Source organism: Ctenopharyngodon idella, chromosome 24 (genome assembly GCF_019924925.1).
Source record: "Ctenopharyngodon idella isolate HZGC_01 chromosome 24, HZGC01, whole genome shotgun sequence".
Classification (NCBI taxonomy): Eukaryota; Metazoa; Chordata; class Actinopteri; order Cypriniformes; family Xenocyprididae; genus Ctenopharyngodon; species Ctenopharyngodon idella.
In genome coordinates this window covers 26,442,310-26,463,296 of record NC_067243.1, presented here as the reverse complement: position 1 = coordinate 26,463,296, position 20,987 = coordinate 26,442,310, and the positions used below count along the sequence as shown (strand labels likewise).

Sequence of the window (20,987 nt, the reverse complement as noted above, 5' to 3'; positions counted from 1 at the left end):
CGATCAAAAACTGCTTTTAAAGGGTGTCTGACTGTTAATGGTCTTTTTCCTTCAAAACTCCCTCAAGGGTTTCAAACTTATAAGATGGTTCACAATAGTTGTCTAGAACCGCTTATTTTCTCAAACTAATAATAAAAGAGCGGGAAACGAAACAAAGGAAACAGTCATGGTGTAGTTCAAACATTGAGCGGTTGGCGACGGCGCATGTGATTGGCCCTCATTCCGCTCGTGATGCTTTGAGTTGTCCAATGAAATACGAGTTTATGGGTTTGGCCTATTAAAGAGGCAATCAGATAGTTCCCGTATCTCTTTGAAAATTAGCATAGGGCAGTGAATAAATACCTCTGTGTTGTTTCTGAGTTTACGTTGTTTTGTGAACGAGCAGTATCATGCCGGAACCAGCGAAATCCGCGCCTAAGAAGGGCTCCAAGAAGGCTGTCACGAAGACCGCCGGTAAGGGAGGAAAGAAGCGCAAGAGGTCCAGGAAGGAGAGTTACGCTATCTACGTCTACAAAGTCCTGAAGCAGGTTCATCCTGACACCGGTATCTCTTCCAAGGCGATGGGTATCATGAACTCTTTCGTCAACGACATCTTCGAGCGCATCGCCGGTGAGTCGTCTCGTCTTGCTCACTACAACAAGCGCTCCACCATCACTTCTAGAGAGATCCAGACCGCCGTGCGTCTGCTGCTGCCCGGAGAGCTGGCCAAACACGCCGTGTCCGAGGGTACCAAAGCAGTGACCAAATACACCAGCTCCAAGTGAGGTGTGATGTGACTTTAACCACCACAAAGGCTCTTTTAAGAGCCACCCATTTTCTCAGATAAAGAGCTTTCAGTGTTTCAAATGCAGCATGTCTTATGACAAATTTAGTAAAAGTGTTGGATTCCATAATTTCATTTTGGTGGTACTCAAGGACCGGTTTGAGGACTGCTGCAATAAGTAGGCTAACATACAAAAATACAATAATGTACATATGTTGATGTGTTTATTCTTGATGTGAGTTTCTAATGGTTTACCAATAGTTTAGTGACTTGAACAAAAACTTCTAAAGTAAGCTATATGCAGGATAAAAGTATTTGACAATCACAGATCGCAAATGACAGCTGGCCCAGATGACTTAAACAATGACTGAAATTTGGGCTAAATATGGCTTGCATGTACAGGTGCTGGTCATATAATTAGAATATCATCAAAAAGTTGATTTATTTCACTAATTCAATTCAAAAAGTGAAACTTGTATATTATATTCATTAATTACACACAGACTGATATATTTCAAATGTTTATTTCTTTTAATTTTGATGATTATAACTGACAACTAAGGAAAATCCCAAATTCAGTATCTCAGAAAATTAGAATATTACTTAAGACCAATACAAAGAAAGGATTTTTAGAAATCTTGGCCAACTGAAAAGTATGAACATGAAAAGTATGAGCATGTACAGCACTCAATACTTAGTTGGGGCTCCTTTTGCCTGAATTACTGCAGCAATGCGGCGTGGCATGGAGTCGATCAGTCTGTGGCACTGCTCAGGTGTTATAAGAGCCCAGGTTGCTCTGATAGTGGCCTTCAGATCTTCTGCACTGTTTGGTCTGGCATATCGCATCTTCTTCTTCACAATACCCCATAGATTTTCTATGGGGTTAAGGTCAGGCGAGTTTGCTGGCCAATTAAGAACAGGGATACCATGGTCCTTAAACCAGGTACTGGTAGCTTTGGCACTGTGTGCAGGTGCCAAGTCCTGTTGGAAAATGAAATCTGCATCTCCATAAAGTTGGTCAGCAGCAGGAAGCATGAAGTGCTCTAAAACTTCCTGGTATACGGCTGCATTGACCTTGGACCTCAGAAAACACAGTGGACCAACACCAGCAGATGACATGGCACCCCAAACCATCACTGACTGTGGAAACTTTACACTGGACCTCAAGCAACGTGGATTGTGTGCCTCTCCTCTCTTCCTCCAGACTCTGGGACCCTGATTTCCAAAGGAAATGCAAAATTTACTTTCATCAGAGAACATAACTTTGGACCACTCAGCAGCAGTCCAGTCCTTTTTGTCTTTGGCCCAGGCGAGACGCTTCTGACGCTGTCTGTTGTTCAAGAGTGGCTTGACACAAGGAATGCGACAGCTGAAACCCATGTCTTGCATACGTCTGTGCGTAGTGGTTCTTGAAGCACTGACTCCAGCTGCAGTCCACTCTTTGTGAATCTCCCCCACATTTTTGAATGGGTTTTGTTTCACAATCCTCTCCAGGGTGCGGTTATCCCTATTGCTTGTACACTTTTTTTCTACCACATCTTTTCCTTCCCTTCGCCTCTCTATTAATGTGCTTGGACACAGAGCTCTGTGAACAGCCAGCCTCTTTTGCAATGACCTTTTGTGTCTTGCCCTCCTTGTGCAAGGTGTCAGTGGTCGTCTTTTGGACAACTGTCAAGTCAGCAGTCTCCGCCATGATTGTGTAGCCTACAGAACTAGACTGAGAGACCATTTAAAGGCCTTTGCAGGTGTTTTGAGTTAATTAGCTGATTAGAGTGTGGCACCAGGTGTCTTCAATATTGAACCTTTTCACAATATTCTAATTTTCTGAGATACTGAATTTGGGATTTTCCTTAGTTGTCAGTTATAATCATCAAAATTAAAAGAAATAAACATTTGAAATATATCAGTCTGTGTGTAATGAATGAATATAATATACAAGTTTAATTCCATTCACTTTTTGAATGGAATTAGTGAAATAAATCAACTTTTTGATGATATTCTAATTATATGACCAGCACCTGTACTTGCCTAGCTAAAGGGCAAAATCATATCATAAACTAAAGATACTGAAGAAAATATTCATGTAGCCTACTTTGTATATTTGTATTTGTAGTCTATATACATGAAATGATACATTGTTGAATAAGTCAGGCTTTTTGCAGCAGAGAATTCAAATCAACACACTTTTATTTGATAAACAACTCTGATAAGTAGCTGGGTTGCCAAGTACCCAACCAGAATTTGCAATTTAAATATTTGTACAACTTGGTGTTAATGAGTGTTGATTATTAAATGTTTCATCAATCACTTTATTGTTAAATCGTCTTTATTTTCATTTTCCACCTAAATGAAAATTTCAGTTTTGTTGTTTCGGTAAAAAAATTAATTTAGGTGCATCACTAGTAGCTTCACTAGCCTTGATATATCTGGACTAGATCAGCAGAGACATTTCAAAACGCTGTTTCAGATTTGAGAATCACATTTGTTTGTGTAAAATAAAGAAAAGGGTGATTTCATTTTTTTCTGCTTTTAAACCACACTAAATCCAGTCAACATTTGAAACCACTAAAAATAGACTTATCATATTTATCATATCGGAGTTAATATTTTATTAGCTAATTAAACGTAAAGCTTCCGCGAAGAAAAACAGTTCTAAAGTTGTTACTTTAGAAAAACAAAAACAAACATTTTAATTACAGTCACTAACTGAGAGGCTAGATGACACTAGTTTGAGTAAAACTAGAGCGCATTCATCCGAGGTGTGATAAGAGATAGGGGAGAAGGGCCGGATGAGCGGTCATTATAAAGCCTTGCTACTGACCACGGTCATTATCGGTTATATAATGTTGCGACTGACAAATCAGAATCAAACATTTCGGAGAGTAATAATAAAAATTTTAATGTACACTTAATTTCCAAACCTGGCCATATTCTGCTGCCCCTGCTGTGCTTTCCCAGCCCCAGGGGTCCTAGGGCCTTGACTGGCTTCCTCTCTGAGCCTGCATTTCATCTACATAATGAAAACATGTAGAGGCTGAGTAGTGGATGGCCCTTACCACAGTAACAAGCTGTTTAACTATCTGACATCTAGCTATCTATATGCTAACCATTTTGTGAAACACTAAAGTTCCTTTCAACATTAGCGTTAGATGGACCTGCGTTCAGTGTATCTCTTAGCAGGTACACTAAATGCCTTGCAGCGTATTTCAACCTATTTACAGTTATTATCAAAGACAGAAAGCACACACACACACACACACACATATATATATATATATATATATATATATATATATATATATATAAATATATCTTACAGCTACAAGAAATTAAGTAGGAATTTAGAAAGAAACCGTACCTCTTTACTGTCTGCCATTTTGTCGATTCCCAATCTTCCCGCAATCTGTCTGTCCTTGTCCAACAACAGCCATCACAAGAGACTCGAAGAGATGCAGCCAATCAATACAGGATTTGGCCAGCAGCCAATAGCATTTGTTAACAGGAAGTTTTTTTTTTTTTTTATGCCCCCTCCCTGAGTGTCAAAACTGACTATTGTATGTGAAGATTTCAGCTGCGTGTGTGTTTAGATCAGATCCCTGTGCGTGTGCAGAAAGGAACTCACGCGTGTGTTCAGATCTGCGCGCGTGTGGGACCTATCAGGACTCGTCTCGCGGCTTTGTTATTTCTGCTCACGACTCGTGTAATTTATGTGCACAATCATTTGTTTTGTGCTCGAGTTTGGGATTTGCGAGTTCTGCAGGTTTATATTTTACGTGCGAGCTTTGTCTCGGTGCTCACACTGTTGTTATTCACTTGCGTGTTGTATTTATGCACGTGCCCTGTTTTGTCCATCATTTAACGCCATACAATGGAGACACACACGCTGGAAGAGACACATGCTGGAAACACACACACACTGGATACACACAAGCTGGGGAGACACCCGCTGGAGACACACAAGCTGGGGAAACACACTGGAGACACACACAAGCTGGAGACACACACGCTGGAGACACACAAGCTGGGGAGACACATGCTGGAGACACACTTGATACACACAAGCTGGAGACACACACGCTGGAGACACACAAGCTGGGGAGACACATGCTGGAGACACACTTGATACACACAAGCTGGAGAGACACACATTGGAGAGACACACACACTTGAGAAACACACTGGGGAGACACACTTGAGACACACAAGCTGGGGAGAGAGACATGCTAGAGACACATGCTGGAGACAAACTGGAGAGAGAGACACACTTGAGACACGCTGGAGACACACAAGCTGGGGAGACACCCGCTGGAGACACACAAGCTGGGGAAACACACTGGAGACACACACGCTGGGGAGACACACACTTGAGACACACAAGCTGGAGAGACACGTGCTGGAGACACACACACTTGAGACACACACACGCTGGAGAGAGACACACAAGCTGAAGACACACATTGGAGAGACACACATTGGAGAGACACACACACTTGAGACACACAAGCGGAGAGACACCCGTTGGAGACACACATGCTGGAGAAACACAACACTGGAGATCTGGGTTCATATTCACAAAACACCTTAAGGCTAAAAGTAGCTCCTAACTTGTCAGTTTTGGAGAAACTATTAAAAAAATATGTTTTATTAACAAAGTTCAGGAGGAGCAATGTTCAAATGATCTACCCAGTCAGCATAAGAGGAGGCCTATAAATATGTAACAGACTCACCAATGTTCCTCGACAGTTTTGTCAGCATCACTCCACCACCCTGTCTCCTCACACTCACCTGGTTACTATCCTAACCAAAGATACAGGGGGAGTACTCTGGGTTCGAGCCAATACCAAACTCAGAGCCCTCTCCTCGGACAGCACACCAAATACACATTGTTTTACTCTATCTGATTATTTGTAAGTGTGAACTCGTGAATAATGGGCGTGTCAGTCCTAAATTTAGCACTACTAAATTTTTGCTCTAGTATTTCACAAAGCATTTTAGCACTAAATCTAGCTCCTAAATCTGTGAAAATTTAGGAGTAGTCAAGAGGACTCCTACATCACTAAGACCAAATCACAAACAATCCTAAAATGGCTGTGGCCGGCAATCTGCCACAGCAATTGGACCAAAGACACTGTACACCATTGAGGTAAGAGAGACTTGGGTGCTGAGCGTGGTCTTCATGAATGTGATAAATATTTTTGATTCATAGATTTTAATCTGCGAAGACATAAAGGTTCATTTATGTACAGGCAAAATGTATTGAATAATGGAGAATAAAACATTGTGGTTAAGTTGAAAATAATGTCCCATTGTCTGCGCCAACAGCCTTGTGGGGCAGCTCGGGTGACCCGAGTTCAGTTCTGGCTCATGGACCTTTCCCGATCCCTTCCCCCCTTTCTCTCTCCCACTTCGCTTCCTGTCTACTCACTGTCCTATCATAATAAAAAGGCAATAGTGACAAAAAAAAATTTTTGAAAAAAAAAGAAAAAGAAAATAATGACACTGATGTCAAATGATTGAACAGAGTAAAAGAGTAAAATAAGCGTATTTGGCGTACTGTCTGAGGTAAGGCTCTGAACTCAGAATTTAGCCCAAACCCAGAGTACTCCCCCCATATCCTGAGAATAGGAACCAGCTGAGAGTGAGGATTCGGCCTGGCAGAAGGATGCAGAAAAATGTCAAGGTAACTAGATGAGTTGACATCATGTTGACATCATCCTTAGAAACGAGGTCAAAAACCCCTTATCTTAGCTTAAAGGGATAGTTCACCCAAAAATGAAAATTACCCCATGATTTACTCACCCTCAAGCCATCCTAGGTGTATATGACATTCTTCTTTCAGACAAATATAATCAGAGTTATATTAAATAATGTCCAGGGTAATCCATGCTTTATAATGGGAGTGGATGGTGCCCCAAATTCTAAAGACAGAAAAAAATGCACTCATCCATTATAAAAGAAGTCCACGCGGCTCCGGGGGGGGAAAAGGCCTTCTGAAGTGAAGCAATGCGTTTGTGTGAGAAAAATATCCATATTTCAAACTTTATAAACTCTAATCTCTAGCTTCCGCTCACTGTCATACGCGCGTTCACGAGAGAGTGGGGTCCCAGCTTGTGACGTAGGACGCACGCGCAGTGTGAGCTCCGGTGACGAACACATAAGTACAGAGGAAAGAGCAAAACTATGATTTCTTAAGAAAAATGTTGGAGGATTTCGATATACGCCAAGAGAAGACTTTTTGCCCAGCCATATTTGTTTGAACCGGAGTATACCGACCAGGAACTCCGGGAGATGGAGGAGGCTGCAGCAGCAAAACAAACTGAAAAACTGTTGGCCGAGGCATGTTTATATTGTCGGAGTAAATGCCAATCACTAGCGAAAACCACGTTAGCCAAACCCCGTAAGTCACATTACCAAAAACAGCAGGCTAAGAGGGAGACAACATACCCAGATAGCAAGCAGTAAACAAACCGCACAACTGATAGAGAAAGCGATAACTCACCCATCTGATGAGCCGAAAGTGGTGGAAGACGCAACAGGGTAGAGAGCTCGCAGCAGCCCGATGACAGAACTTGCAGGCAGTAAAAATTGCAGTCAACAATCAAGTCCAAAGCACCAACAGTTAGAATTGGAGTAATCTGAAAAGCACAGTAATCCGATGGTGATATAGAAATACAAATAAAGCAGTAATCCGATCAGTGCAGAAAAGCATACAAACAAACAATCCAGGTTTGAAGCATCAGCCAGTCACGCACAGCGCTCTGCATCTCCTTTTGATGTCAGCGCACATAATCTCAAGACTTTAACTTTGTTGAAGCAACCCGGATATTCACAAGAAATCAGCATTTTAACACTAATAAAATGTAGAGTATAGCTCAAATAATTTGCTTCTTCACATGGATTTCCTTTGCTGTACACAACTTGGTTCTCACGAGACTAGCATATTCTCACCGGAGCTCAGGCTGCGCATGCGTCCTATGTCACAAGATGGAACGCCACTCTCTCGTGAACGCGCGTACGACAGCTAGCGGAAGTTAGAGATTACAGTTTATACAGTTTTAAATATGGATATTTTTCTTACACAAACGCATCGCTTCACTTCAGAAGGCCTTTATTAAGCCCTCGGAGCCGTGTGGACTTCTTTTATAATGGATGAGTGCATTTTTTCTGTCTTTAGAATTTGGGGCACCATCCACTCCCATTATAAAGCATGGATTACCCTGGACATTATTTAATATAACTCTGATTATATTCATCTGAAAGAAGAATGTCATATACACCTAGGATGGCTTGAGGGTGAGTAAATCATGGGGTAATTTTCATTTTTGGGTGAACTATCCCTTTAAGACTTTTCTCTATTCCTTAGTAAAAGTTGATAATCAGCAGCTTTGTGGATAGGTTTTAAGAGAAAACTCTTAGCTATGAACTTTTACTGCTATTTAGGAGAACTCTAAGGGGTAAGATAAAATGTTTTGTGAATACGGCCCCTGGTATGTAGTCCACTCTTTATAAACAATACCAAACAATGAACTGAGAAGCATTTATAAGCTGTCTTGATAAGAGGCTGGATGGGTTGTAGGTGCAGGTGATTGAGGAGGTGTAGGTGGGAGTCAGGAGGGATAATGGGAGATGTAGGGCACAATTGACAGGAGAGATTGTGATAGTTTATATGACTCCCCATTTATTTTAATGGGAATTCCTAGATGTTATATAGTTATATAGTCTTGTGTGTGTGTGTGTGTGTGTGTGTGTGTGATATGATAAATATGATAAGTCTATTTTTAGTGGTTTCAAATGTTGACTGGATTTAGTGTGGTTTAAAAGCAGAAAAAAATGAAATCACCCTTTTCTTTATTTTACACAAACAAATGTAATTCTCAAATCTGAAACAGCGTTTTGAAATGTCTCTGGAGTGTCTCTGCTGATCTAGTCCAGATATATCAAGGCTAGTGATGCTACTAGTGATGCACCTAAATTAATTTTTTTACCGAAACAACAAAACTGAAATTTTCATTTAGGTGGAAAATGAAAATTAAGACGATTTAACAATAAAGTGATTGATGAAACATTTAATAATCAACACTCATTAACACCAAGTTGTACAAATATTCAAATTGCAAATTCTGGTTGGGTACTTGGCAACCCGGCTACTTATCAGAGTTATTTATCAAATAAAAGTGTGTTGATTTGAATTCTCTGCTGCAAAAAGCCTGACTTATTTAACAATGTATCATTTCATGTATATAGACTACAAATACAAATATACAATGTAGGCTACATGAATATTTTCTTCAGTATCTTTAGTTTATGATATGATTTTGCCCTTTAGCTAGGCAAGTACAGGTGCTGGTCATATGATTAGAATATCATCAAAAAGTTGATTTATTTCACTAATTCCATTCAAAAAGTGAAACTTGTATATCGTATTCATTCATTACACACAGACTGATATATTTCAAATGTTTATTTCTTTTAATTTTGATGATTATAACTGACAACTAAGGAAAATCCCAAATTCAGTATCTCAGAAAATTAGAATATTACTTAAGACCAATACAAAGAAAGGATTTTTAGAAATCTTGGCCAACTGAAAAGTATGAACATGAAAAGTATGAGCATGTACAGCACTCAATACTTGGGTATGTGCCAAGTCCTGTTGGAAAATGAAATCTGCATCTCCATAAAGTTGGTCAGCAGCAGGAAGCATGAAGTGCTCTAAAACTTCCTGGTATACGGCTGCATTGACCTTGGACCTCAGAAAACACAGTGGACCAACACCAGCAGATGACATGGCACCCCAAACCATCACTGACTGTGGAAACTTTACACTGGACCTCAAGCAACGTGGATTGTGTGCCTCTCCCCTCTTCCTCCAGACTCTGGGACCCTGATTTCCAAAGGAAATGCAAAATTTACTTTGATCAGAGAACATAACTTTGGACCACTCAGCAGCAGTCCAGTCCTTTTTGTCTTTAGCCCAGGCGAGACGCTTCTGACGCTGTCTGTTGTTCAAGAGTGGCTTGACACAAGGAATGCGACAGCTGAAACCCATGTCTTGCATACGTCTGTGCGTAGTGGTTCTTGAAGCACTGACTCCAGCTGCAGTCCACTCTTTGTGAATCTCCCCCACATTTTTGAATGGGTTTTGTTTCACAATCCTCTCCAGGGTGCGGTTATCCCTATTGCTTGTACACTTTTTTCTACCACATCTTTTCCTTCCCTTCGCCTCTCTATTAATGTGCTTGGACACAGAGCTCTGTGAACAGCCAGCCTCTTTTGCAATGGCCTTTTGTGTCTTGCCCTCCTTGTGCAAGGTGTCAGTGGTCATCTTTTGGACAAGGTGTCTTCAATATTGAACCTTTTCACAATATTCTAATTTTCTGAGATACTGAATTTGGGATTTTCCTTAGTTGTCAGTTATAATCATCAAAATTAAAAGAAATAAACATTTGAAATATATCAGTCTGTGTGTAATGAATGAATACGATATACAAGTTTCACTTTTTTAATGGAATTAGTGAAATAAATCAACTTTTTGATGATATTCTAATTATATGACCAGCACCTGTACATGCGAGCCATATTTAGCCCAAATTTCAGTCATTGTTTAAGTCATCTGGGCCAGCTGTCATTTGCGGTCTGTGATTGTCAAATACTTTTATCCTGCATATAGCTTACTTCAGAAGTTTTTGTTCAAGTCACTAAACTATTGGTAAACCATTAGAAACTCACATCAAGAATAAACACATCAACATATGTACATTATTGTATTTTTGTATGTTAGCCTACTTATTGCAGCAGTCCTCAAACCGGTCCTTGAGTACCACCAAAATGAAATTATGGAATCCAACACTTTTACTGAAATTTCTCATAAGACATGCTGCATTTGAAACACTGAAAGCTCTTTATCTGAGAAAATGGGTGGCTCTTAAAAGAGCCTTTGTGGTGGTTAAAGTCACATCACACCTCACTTGGAGCTGGTGTATTTAGTCACTGCTTTGGTGCCCTCGGACACGGCGTGTTTGGCCAGCTCTCCGGGCAGCAGCAGACGCACGGCGGTCTGGATCTCTCTAGAAGTGATGGTGGAGCGCTTGTTGTAGTGAGCAAGACGAGACGACTCACCGGCGATGCGCTCGAAGATGTCGTTGACGAAAGAGTTCATGATGCCCATCGCCTTGGAAGAGATACCGGTGTCAGGATGAACCTGCTTCAGGACTTTGTAGACGTAGATAGCGTAACTCTCCTTCCTGGACCTCTTGCGCTTCTTTCCTCCCTTACCGGCGGTTTTCGTGACGGCCTTCTTGGAGCCCTTCTTAGGCGCGGACTTCGCTGGTTCCGGCATGATACTGCTCGTTCACAAAACAACGTAAACTCAGAAACAATACAGAGGTATTTATTATACTGCCCTATGCTAATTTTCAAAGAGATACGGGAACTACCTGATTGCCTCTTTTAATAGGCCAAACCCATGAACTCGTATTTCATTGGACAACTCAAAGCATCACGAGCGGAATGAGGGCCAATCACATGCGCCGCCGCCAACCGCTCAATGTTTGAACTACACCATGACTGTTTCCTTTGTTTCGTTTCCCGCTCTTTTATTATTAGTTTGAGAAAATAAGCGGTTCTAGACAACTATTGTGAACCATCTTATAAGTTTGAAACCCTTGAGGGAGTTTTGAAGGAAAAAGACCATTAACAGTCAGACACCCTTTAAAAGCAGTTTTTGATCGGAGCCTCATTCACAAAACTGTTGAACCATTTAACCACAGGGATAATAAATATAAAACCATTTGGGTGAACTAAATATCATCTTCATTAATGTTTGCTTTATTTTCACTTATGTTAACTTTGGTCCCTTCTGATCTAAATTGCCTTTTTTTATTATTTTGTGAAATACAATATTTAAAGTTCATTACATCGCTAAACATCGTGTAACACAAAAGGTCTTAGTATTCCACTTATAGATAGGAATCATTTGTCGTTTAATGAAAACGGAAAGGAAAGGTACTGATAGTTCCCATACACACTGTACGTTGTTTATAAACTCGTTAGTGACGCTTATTTTTTGATCTTTAAAAAAAAAAAAAAAAAAAAAAAAAAAAATTTTCATTGACTCTTTATGTGACAGCGTGGGTGGCTCTTAAAAGAGCCGTTGGATTTGTGTAGTTTTTCCTGATTTTAAGAGTTTAACCTCCAAAGCCGTACAGGGTGCGTCCCTGTCGCTTCAGCGCGTACACAACATCCATGGCGGTCACGGTCTTTCTCTTGGCGTGCTCGGTGTAAGTAACGGCATCGCGGATAACGTTCTCCAGAAACACCTTCAACACTCCGCGGGTCTCCTCGTAGATCAGACCGGAGATACGCTTGACACCGCCACGGCGAGCGAGACGACGGATGGCGGGTTTGGTGATTCCCTGGATGTTATCGCGCAAAACTTTACGGTGACGCTTAGCGCCTCCTTTTCCGAGCCCTTTACCGCCTTTGCCTCTTCCAGGCATGTTTAGTACAACTCTATCAAATGATGATAAAGAATGGAGCATGAGCGTTTCTAGGCGGCCTTTTACATTTGCTTACAGGACCTGAGAGAAACCAACGCCGCGTCACAAGGCGCAACAAGCCCCTCCCCTCTCCTCAATATGGTTCGAGCACAAAACAATATGATTTAACCCTAACACTGATCTAACGAGGCCTGTCCTTTGTTAAACATTAAAATCAAGTTTTATAAGATTTATTTTATAAGATTTACAAAGAGAATATTATAATATCATCATATCATATACAGAGATACTGAATGACAATGAAATGTGTTAGTCTAGACTGAACTATTTCAAAAGAGTTGTAAAGTAGCCAACTGTACATGTTTTGGCAGACTGTTTGAAGATACAGTTTTTTTCAACTGCTTACACACATTTTCAAAACTTTGTCTCTTTTTTTTTTCAAAACTTTACACACAAATCCAAGAATTGCACACAAAAATGCAAAATGCCTCACATCTCTTGCAAAATGAAGCACTGCATTCAAAATATCACAAACACATCTATCTCAAAAGCAAACATTTGTCTTACTTTGCAAACACATTTGCCATAATATTATATTTTTGGATATATCATATACACACTAATATTCAAAACCTAAAGCTCTTCTTTCATGAGCTCCTATGTACATTTCTGTACAAGATTGAGAGTAATTGGCATTGAGATGTTGAAAAATTCATGGTAAGCATGAAAGCAAGACAGAAACCAAACTATTTTTTTTTTTTACTGTAAGCATTTGTGGTTGTGAATACAGTATTGCACAGTACGAAAGAAAAGAAATACATCAACCGTGTGTAGTTGGACCAAAAAAGAAAAGGAAAAAAGAACATACAGAATGATGTTTTCTGAAAAATAGTAGAATGTCATGTGAAGGTCTAGTGGTAGGGTTAGTGTATGGGGACAGAATACACAGTTTGTACAGGAAAAAACCATTACGCCTATGGAATGTCCCCATAAAACATGGAAACCCAACGTGTGTGTGTGTGTGTGTGTGTGTGTGTGTGTGTGTGTGTGTGTGTGTGTGTGTGTGTGTGTGTGTTTGTTGGTGGGCGAGATGTTTGGGTATATGTTCTCTCTTGCGTATCCAACCTTGGATGGAGGCAGCGTCAGTGTCTCCACATGCCTTCTCCATTGCCTGGAGAAGTGTTATGTTGACAAAGGGATGACGATCATGCACTTTCCAGCACCATGTGGAGAAAAAAAAAAAAAACCTCAATAAGGTTTAGAAAGAATGAGTATGGAAGCAAGTAGACAACAGATAAGCTGGGCAAAACCTAAAACTTGACCTTTGGCCTATTTATAGGCCTATTCTAAAGCCATGATTTGCTGCAATGAGTGTTTGCACATGTGAGGAGTTCGTGTGAGGCACTGATGAATTAGTGTGGCATTTTGATTGGTTGTGTTTGAAAAAGAAAATCAAGATACTTCCTGTTAGATTTGTGTGTGTTATGTAGAGAATAATGTGTTGTGTTTTGCAAAAAGTGTTTTATGAAATTGAAAAATGAGTCGAAGGCCGAGGATTAGTGTATGGTTTTGCAGAACTGGTGTGTGGCTCTGGTGTTTGAGTGTCAGGTTTCAGAAATTGTGTGACAAGTAAGGTTTTTGTGTATAAGCAGTTGAAAAAAAAACTGTAAAAAGAAGTGTCAAACACCTGGGTAGAAGGTCACTGGTTAAAAACTGTATAAAAATGAGTTTTTTTTTTTTTTTTCACAATTGCTAAAACACTAACCTGAACCTGAACCAAATGCTCAATGGCCCAGCCTAGACCCATTTATCGAAGAAAAAAAAAAAAAAAAAAAAATCAGTCTTTCTGTAAGACAGACGCTGTTTGCACATCTCGTGCACTCTTTTTGCAAAACTCTAAACACATTCTGACCCACTCGCACTGTGATGCACTTGTTTGTGTTAGAAAACAGTAAACACAAGTGGCAAAATTAAACACAACTACAACACAATTATTGTTTACAAACAATGGCTCAAAAATGATGTGATCAAACCAGCTGCTCTGGATGCTGTTTATGTGGTGTCTAAGGAATGATCTGTAGTGTTAATATATTGATCTGAAAGCATTGTTTGATTTTGAGAACAGGTGAAATGATTTTGAGGCGACTGATTTTGCCAGAAGAGTCAGGGGGTTTTGTAAATGTAATTTAAAGATTTGGATATGTGTTTAATGCTGAGGAAATGGGTGAAGGTTTCAAGAAATGTCTTACAGTTTTTTACAATCGCTAGGACACATTTCTCAATACTTAGGTCACTTTTTCAAAACTCTTCACACAGTTCTCCTAACCAACTTTCATCTTGGCACAGAGGTTAACTTCACATTCAAAATGCACTAAATCTACCAAAACACTTCATACATGTTTCAAATCAACTCATTCTTCCAGAACACTAGCAAAGGTTTTCACTGAGCAAACACACTTTGTCACTCATAAAACATTGACCTAAAAACACTAACATCAGAAATTCATGAAATTTGAGAGATGTAGTCATTGAATGCATTTTGTGCCAAAGCAATGATAATTGATCCTCAGTTTAGCCCAGACTTCTGTTGTGCTCACTGTGTGAAGAGTTTTGCAAAAGTGACTTAAGTATTGAGAAATGTGTCCTAGCTTCTATAAAAAAAACTGTAAAAATTGTGAAAAACTTTGTAATTACACTTTTTTTTTTTTTAAACCATTTGTACAAACATTCATTTAAATATATAATCAACTCTCGATTTCTCAAAGGCATACTAAAACAAATACAACGAACACTTTATGCTTAAAAGTCTTATTTTTCTTATTAATAAATAGTAATTGTAGATTTTGAAGTAGTGTTAATGCAACTTTCGACCCATATTAAGCGTTAAACTGGAAACTCCCTCGTTCAGTGTAATTTTGGTGGCTCTTAAAAGAGCCTTTGGGGTTTGATGTGACTAATGCGGGTTTAGGCGCGCTCTCCGCGGATGCGGCGGGCCAGCTGAATGTCCTTGGGCATGATGGTGACCCTCTTGGCGTGGATGGCGCACAGATTGGTGTCCTCAAACAGACCGACCAAATAAGCCTCGCTGGCCTCCTGCAGGGCCATGACAGCGGAGCTCTGGAAGCGCAGATCCGTCTTGAAGTCCTGAGCGATTTCTCTCACCAGCCGCTGGAAGGGCAGTTTGCGGATCAGCAGCTCGGTAGACTTCTGATAACGGCGGATCTCTCTGAGAGCCACGGTCCCGGGCCTGTAACGATGGGGCTTCTTGACGCCGCCGGTGGCTGGAGCGCTCTTACGGGCGGCTTTGGTAGCGAGCTGCTTTCTCGGGGCTTTACCACCGGTGGATTTACGAGCGGTCTGCTTGGTTCTTGCCATTGCTGCAGTCTTCTTCTTACTCTAACCTGCTTGAGCTGGAAATGCGATTTTCTGTTACACGCCTGTTTTTAAGGCATTGCGCGGCCACGAGCTCACAGTGTCGCGAGGGTGCCGAGGCTTGTGATTGGCTAATGTGTGACGTGTGCTTATGACTGCTAGCCAATGACTGCGCGCTCCCTCTTTTCAAACAAGCAGAGGGTTTCCCGCTCAATGTGCTTTGATCTGTTTAATACTTTGTTCCGTGTAACACACACCCAAAGGCCTTTTACTCACATGCTGTATTTATTTGTTCTGAAATATTCACCTTATTCCTAATGGTTGTACATATCTCGGATTCAAACAAAATCGCTTCATCTGTATAAAAGCACTACAACCAAACAGAACACACTAGCCAAAAAGAGAGAGAGAGAGAAAAAAAAAACATCTCTATCAAACAAACAAGGGATTATCATGCATTTGTAACACTTTGTTGCTGCTATTGTATTTGCAATCGTATATTTAACTGTTTTCAGGGTAATTTGCCGATTTTTTTTTTTTTTTTTTTAATCAACCAACTGCGTTTATGGTGTTAAATTATTTTTCATTTTTCTTTTAACCTTTATTTAACCAGGAAAGTTATTAAGAGCAGGATCTTATTTTCAGTAACAGCCTGGCAAAAGAGTGAAGATCTACTGAAAAACAACCATACATTACAACACATATACAGTACAATTGTGTGTGTACACATATATATTATATATATATATTACACACACACAATTTTAAACATTTTCAGATAAAAGGACTCGCCAATATGTTTTAAATGCGCAGACATACAATAGCTTGTAACACATTCCAATCATTTGGGGCAGTAAATTCAGAAGCGGAACTACCACAAGTAGTTTTCTTTTTAGATGAAATCAAAAAGATATGATCAGATCTAGTTGTATGTGTTAGTTTTAAGTTTCAGCAATTTTAGGAGATATTTAGGTAATAACCCTGACAAGGCTTTATAAATAAAAACATACCAGTGTATTTCCTGGCTTGTATGTAGTTATGTCCACTTTAAAAGAGAATAGTTCGTATTAGTAACTAGTCTATTTGGTGCATGATACATAATTGTTCCAGAACAATTAAAGAAAAGTGCACTATATCAGAAAAAATGGGTGGCTCTTAAAAGAGCCTTTGGGTTTCAATAAGACAGATTTGAATCCGTTTATTTGGATTTGGCGGGTTTCTCGGTCTTCTTGGGCAGCAGCACAGCCTGGATGTTGGGCAGCACGCCGCCCTGAGCGATGGTCACTCCGCCCAGAAGTTTGTTCAACTCTTCGTCGTTGCGCACCGCCAGCTGCAGATGACGGGGGATGATGCGGGTCTTCTTGTTGTCCCGAGCGGCATTTCCAGCCAACTCCAGGATCTCAGCGGTAAGATACTCGAGCACAGCCGCCAGATAAACAGGAGCACCAGCACCGACGCGCTCGGCGTAGTTGCCTTTGCGGAGAAGCCTGTGAACACGGCCGACGGGGAACTGCAGTCCAGCCCTGGATGAGCGAGTCTTAGCCTTGGCTCTTGCTTTACCTCCGGTTTTTCCTCTGCCGCTCATTTTTACTTTAAGTAACTGTTCTTTCAAAACAACGCTGAGAGAATAAAGTAGTGAGTTTTCGAGGTACTGCCTTTAAGCGAACGTTCTAGTCGCCCATTGGTTGACAGTCTGTTAAGATTTCAAGCCAATCACTGGACTTCCCTCCAACACACACCTCCAAACCCCACCCCCTTTTAGTGACCGGGTTATGCAGTATAGACTTTAGACAAAGGAAGAAAGAAAGAAAGAAAGAAAGAAAGAAAGAGTTTATTTCCTTTGTTGTCCACAAGTGGAAATTTGTCTTTGGCTTCACTATACACCATACACGAGGACACCAACACAACAATATATATAAAAAAAGAAACAAAACAATTAAAAAATGACATTCCCATGTGTACATATATAATATATCCATCCATGTCCACACCTACTCATATTCATGTCTCAACATTTAAAATTCTAACTGTATGTTGGCACAAACGACATCTAGTACACAGTTTTACTCTTCCGAGGTTTTCTCCTTGATGGTAACGACTGAGATTGAGAATGTAAGGGATGAGAAAACTCCTCTGACAACAACCAATGCTCCCAATAACTGAGTGGCATTAGATATTTTATGTACCGGAATAATATTTGATAATTTCCATGAACTAGGAACCTCCTTATTATTTAACAGGAGCGGAGTAAAAACACCAGTAAACCTCAATAAAAACACCAGTAAACCTCAATAAAGTAAGGTTAATTATTTATTAAGGTTATTGAGATAAATATTAATAACCTCTGTCATAGTTTATAGCATTTCTAAATACACAGTCAGCATGTGTAAAACATTGTCAGTAAAACTAAAGTGGTGAAACAATATTTTAACATAAGTTTTACAAATAATTTACTTTGCCAAGATATAGGCCCGGTTTCACAGAAAGGGCTTAGACTAAGCCAGGATTTGGCCTTGGTTCTATTAGGACATTTAAGTAGCTTTTATAAATGTACCTTAGAAAAAAAAAAAAAAAAAAAAACATCACTTGTGTGCATCTCAAGACAAAACAATGGCGCTGACGTACTTTAAGATATGTCAGTGCAAATTACTTTCAGTTAACAGCTCAAACATGCATTTTAGTCTAGGACTAGCTTAAGCCTTGTCTGTGAATCCGGGGGTCAAACCGGTTGAAACAGTGCCAGTCGCCCATTGGTTTACAGCCTGTTAAGACTTTAAACTAATCACTTAACTTCCCTCCAAAACTTTTTTTTTTTCCTACGTCCACCTCGAAGGGTAAACGAGGCCTGCCATTATTATTTAAAATAAATAAATATATAAATTAAACAGTTTTGTACCAAGCATTAATACTAAATTTCCGGGCTTGTCCGCTTGCAGGTGTATACTGAATTTCAGCTTTTAAAACCAGTAAGTACATGAGGCAATTAAATGTCAAGCATTGTAGAATGTTCCTTTGCTTTTTTGTGATTTAAATACTGCGCCCAGAACACGCATGTTAACGAATTTTAAGCTTTTACAAAAATTTACTTCCATTAGCTATTGAAATTGCAGGTCAAATCAATAACATCGGAGTTTTGCTCTTTATTCAGAGTTATTGGGTGGCTCTTAAAAGAGCCGTTGAGGAAAAACAGTGAAGAATTTATTTCTTTTTGGGCGCTGCCTTTTTAGGCTTGGCGGCTTTAGGCTTTGCCGCCTTAGGTTTAGCCGCCTTGGTCTTTTTGGGGCTCTTGGCTGCTTTCTTAGCGGCTGCTGGCTTCTTTGCCTTCTTGGGGCTTTTCGTCGCCTTCTTAGCGGCTGTTGCGGCGGGTTTCTTGGCCTTCTTGGGCGATTTCTTTGCAGCGGGCTTCTTTGCCGCTGCGGTCTTGGGCTTCTTGGCAGCAGCGGGTTTCTTGGCCGCGGGCTTCTTCGCTTTAGGAGCTGCTTTTTTGGTCGGTTTCTTCTTAGTCTCGGCTTGCTGCTTGTTGAGCTTGAATGAGCCCGAGGCGCCGGTCCCTTTGACCTGCACCAGGGCGCCTTTAGTCACCAGGCTCTTGATGGCGATCTTGACGCGGGAGTTGTTCTTCTCCACGTCGTAACCGCTGGCAGCGAGAGCTTTCTTCAAAGCGGCGAGGGACACGCCGCTCCTCTCCTTGGATGCGGACACGGCTTTGACGATGAGCTCACCGACGCCTGGACCTGCTTTCTTGGCTTTCGCAGCTGACTTCTTCTTGGGCGCTTTGGCCGGGGCTGCAGCGGCCGGTGCTGGAGCGGTTTCTGCCATCTCTCTCGAATCGGATCTGTGCTGTATCAAACGCTGTCTGGCTTGAACAATGGTAGCGTTCGAGCGGCGCTGCGCTCTTAAATAACACATGAGAACCTTATAGACTCAACCCGCTCTGCTCGGTGTCTCTGCGCCTCCACGAGCTCCTCTCGCTTGTGTTTTCTTCTCTTACATTTGGGACAAAACTGAAGCGGTAAAATAGTTTGTCACAGTCAAAACAAAGTGAGCACCGAGCAGAGGCACTGAGCTTTCACTGGAGACTAAAATACGCGAAGAGGAAATGTTTCTTTTGCCTCCGTCAGACCAAATCCAAGGCGACCATCAGCCACGGGGAAAAGCCGCGTGTAAATTTGATGGATAGTTTTAATGGAAAAGTTGATAAAAGCCTGAACGCGTCCGCTGTGTGTTCAGAAAACAGCCTGAAGGTGACTTTAATGAATTCAGCATTAGTGAGGGGCGTGAGGAGGCTTTCATACAGCTGTTGTTTTGGGCAGCTTGAAACACACGAACATCATCCTGAGGATCCGAGTGTTTGTGACTCTCCTGTCTGGCCCTCATCTTCTGCCAGCAGATGATCAGTCCATATAATAATAATAATAATAATAATAATAATAATAAATATATACGTTTCATCACTCAAGTATTAATATTTTAACTTGTTAAATACGTTTTCATAAGCTGATGTACACCATGAAAATGTAAATCGTCATCTTTGTTTCTCTTTATTAAATATCTACTTTAAATACAACTTATTATCACGGTTTCTTTTTTCTCTTCTTGTTCTAGCTTGTAATTTTCTGGACAATGTTTGAAACTTTGTATTGCAACGCTAGCATTTCTTATGTCATTGCCTCCTCAAGATTGATGTTTTGTGCCTCACACGTAAAACCAAACATACACCATCTCTCTTTAACCCTAATCCAAAACTGAGAAAAGGTCTCAGCCTAAAACAACATACTTTGGACACTGCTGAATTTAAATAGATATAATTTTGCTCTTAAAACTGATTGAATATATATACACACACACACACACACACATATATATATATATATATATATATATATATATATATATATATATATATATATACTTTCGTATATTTATATATAATAAGGATAAGCGAAGGCACAATCTGAATGCAAACAGGTCAGAGACAGAAAGTTCTGTAAGAAAACTTTGGGTGTTTGGGTATAAAAGATCCACCAAAGGCTCAGTCTTTGCAAGCAAAGATGGGTCATGGCTCACCACTTTGTGCCAAATTTCATGAGATAATTGTCAAACAATTCAAAAATCACATTTATCAAATGCAAGATTGCAAAGTATTTAGGTCTTTCACCATCTGCCATATATAATATTGCGAAAAGATTCAGGGAATCCAGAGAAATCTCAGGCTGTGTAGGACAAGGCGGGAGACCTCCACTGAATGTGTGTGACCTCCGAGCCCTCAGACGGCATTACATGAGAAACTGTCATGCTACTGTGATAAAAATAGCCACATGTGCTCAGGAGTACTTTGGAAAACTGTTGTCACT

General features: G+C 40.4%; 5 protein-coding genes across 5 annotated transcripts; 1 reads left to right on the top strand and 4 right to left on the bottom strand.

Annotated features, from left to right (window-relative positions):
- The first annotated feature begins 372 nt into the window (after positions 1–372).
- LOC127506896 (histone H2B) lies at positions 373–810 on the top strand. Its single transcript, XM_051883739.1, has one exon. The coding sequence runs from the start codon at positions 390–392 to the stop codon at positions 762–764; it is 375 nt and encodes a 124-aa protein (XP_051739699.1). The 5' UTR covers positions 373–389; the 3' UTR covers positions 765–810.
- A 9,500-nt stretch (positions 811–10,310) lies between these two features.
- Positions 10,311–11,940, bottom strand: LOC127506895 (histone H2B). The gene has a single exon (XM_051883737.1). The coding sequence runs from the start codon at positions 11,100–11,102 to the stop codon at positions 10,728–10,730; it is 375 nt and encodes a 124-aa protein (XP_051739697.1). The 5' UTR covers positions 11,103–11,940; the 3' UTR covers positions 10,311–10,727.
- A 3,209-nt stretch (positions 11,941–15,149) lies between these two features.
- LOC127506844 (histone H3) lies at positions 15,150–15,661 on the bottom strand. The gene has a single exon (XM_051883678.1). It carries the CDS (start codon positions 15,634–15,636, stop codon positions 15,226–15,228), a length of 411 nt encoding a protein of 136 aa, XP_051739638.1. The 5' UTR covers positions 15,637–15,661; the 3' UTR covers positions 15,150–15,225.
- Positions 15,662–15,729: 68 nt separating this feature from the next.
- On the bottom strand, positions 15,730–17,246 carry LOC127506860 (histone H2A). Its single transcript, XM_051883695.1, has one exon. It carries the CDS (start codon positions 17,216–17,218, stop codon positions 16,832–16,834), a length of 387 nt encoding a protein of 128 aa, XP_051739655.1. The 5' UTR covers positions 17,219–17,246; the 3' UTR covers positions 15,730–16,831.
- A 679-nt stretch (positions 17,247–17,925) lies between these two features.
- On the bottom strand, positions 17,926–19,514 carry LOC127506801 (histone H1-like). Its single transcript, XM_051883631.1, has one exon. The coding sequence runs from the start codon at positions 19,450–19,452 to the stop codon at positions 18,832–18,834; it is 621 nt and encodes a 206-aa protein (XP_051739591.1). The 5' UTR covers positions 19,453–19,514; the 3' UTR covers positions 17,926–18,831.
- Between the last annotated feature and the right edge of the window lie 1,473 nt (positions 19,515–20,987).

Coding starts and splice junctions, on each gene's coding strand:
- LOC127506801 (XM_051883631.1), bottom strand. CDS start 19,452: ATGGCAGAAACCGCTCCAGCACCGGCCGCTGCAGCCCCGGCCAAAGCG.
- LOC127506844 (XM_051883678.1), bottom strand. CDS start 15,636: ATGGCAAGAACCAAGCAGACCGCTCGTAAATCCACCGGTGGTAAAGCC.
- LOC127506896 (XM_051883739.1), top strand. CDS start 390: ATGCCGGAACCAGCGAAATCCGCGCCTAAGAAGGGCTCCAAGAAGGCT.
- LOC127506895 (XM_051883737.1), bottom strand. CDS start 11,102: ATGCCGGAACCAGCGAAGTCCGCGCCTAAGAAGGGCTCCAAGAAGGCC.
- LOC127506860 (XM_051883695.1), bottom strand. CDS start 17,218: ATGAGCGGCAGAGGAAAAACCGGAGGTAAAGCAAGAGCCAAGGCTAAG.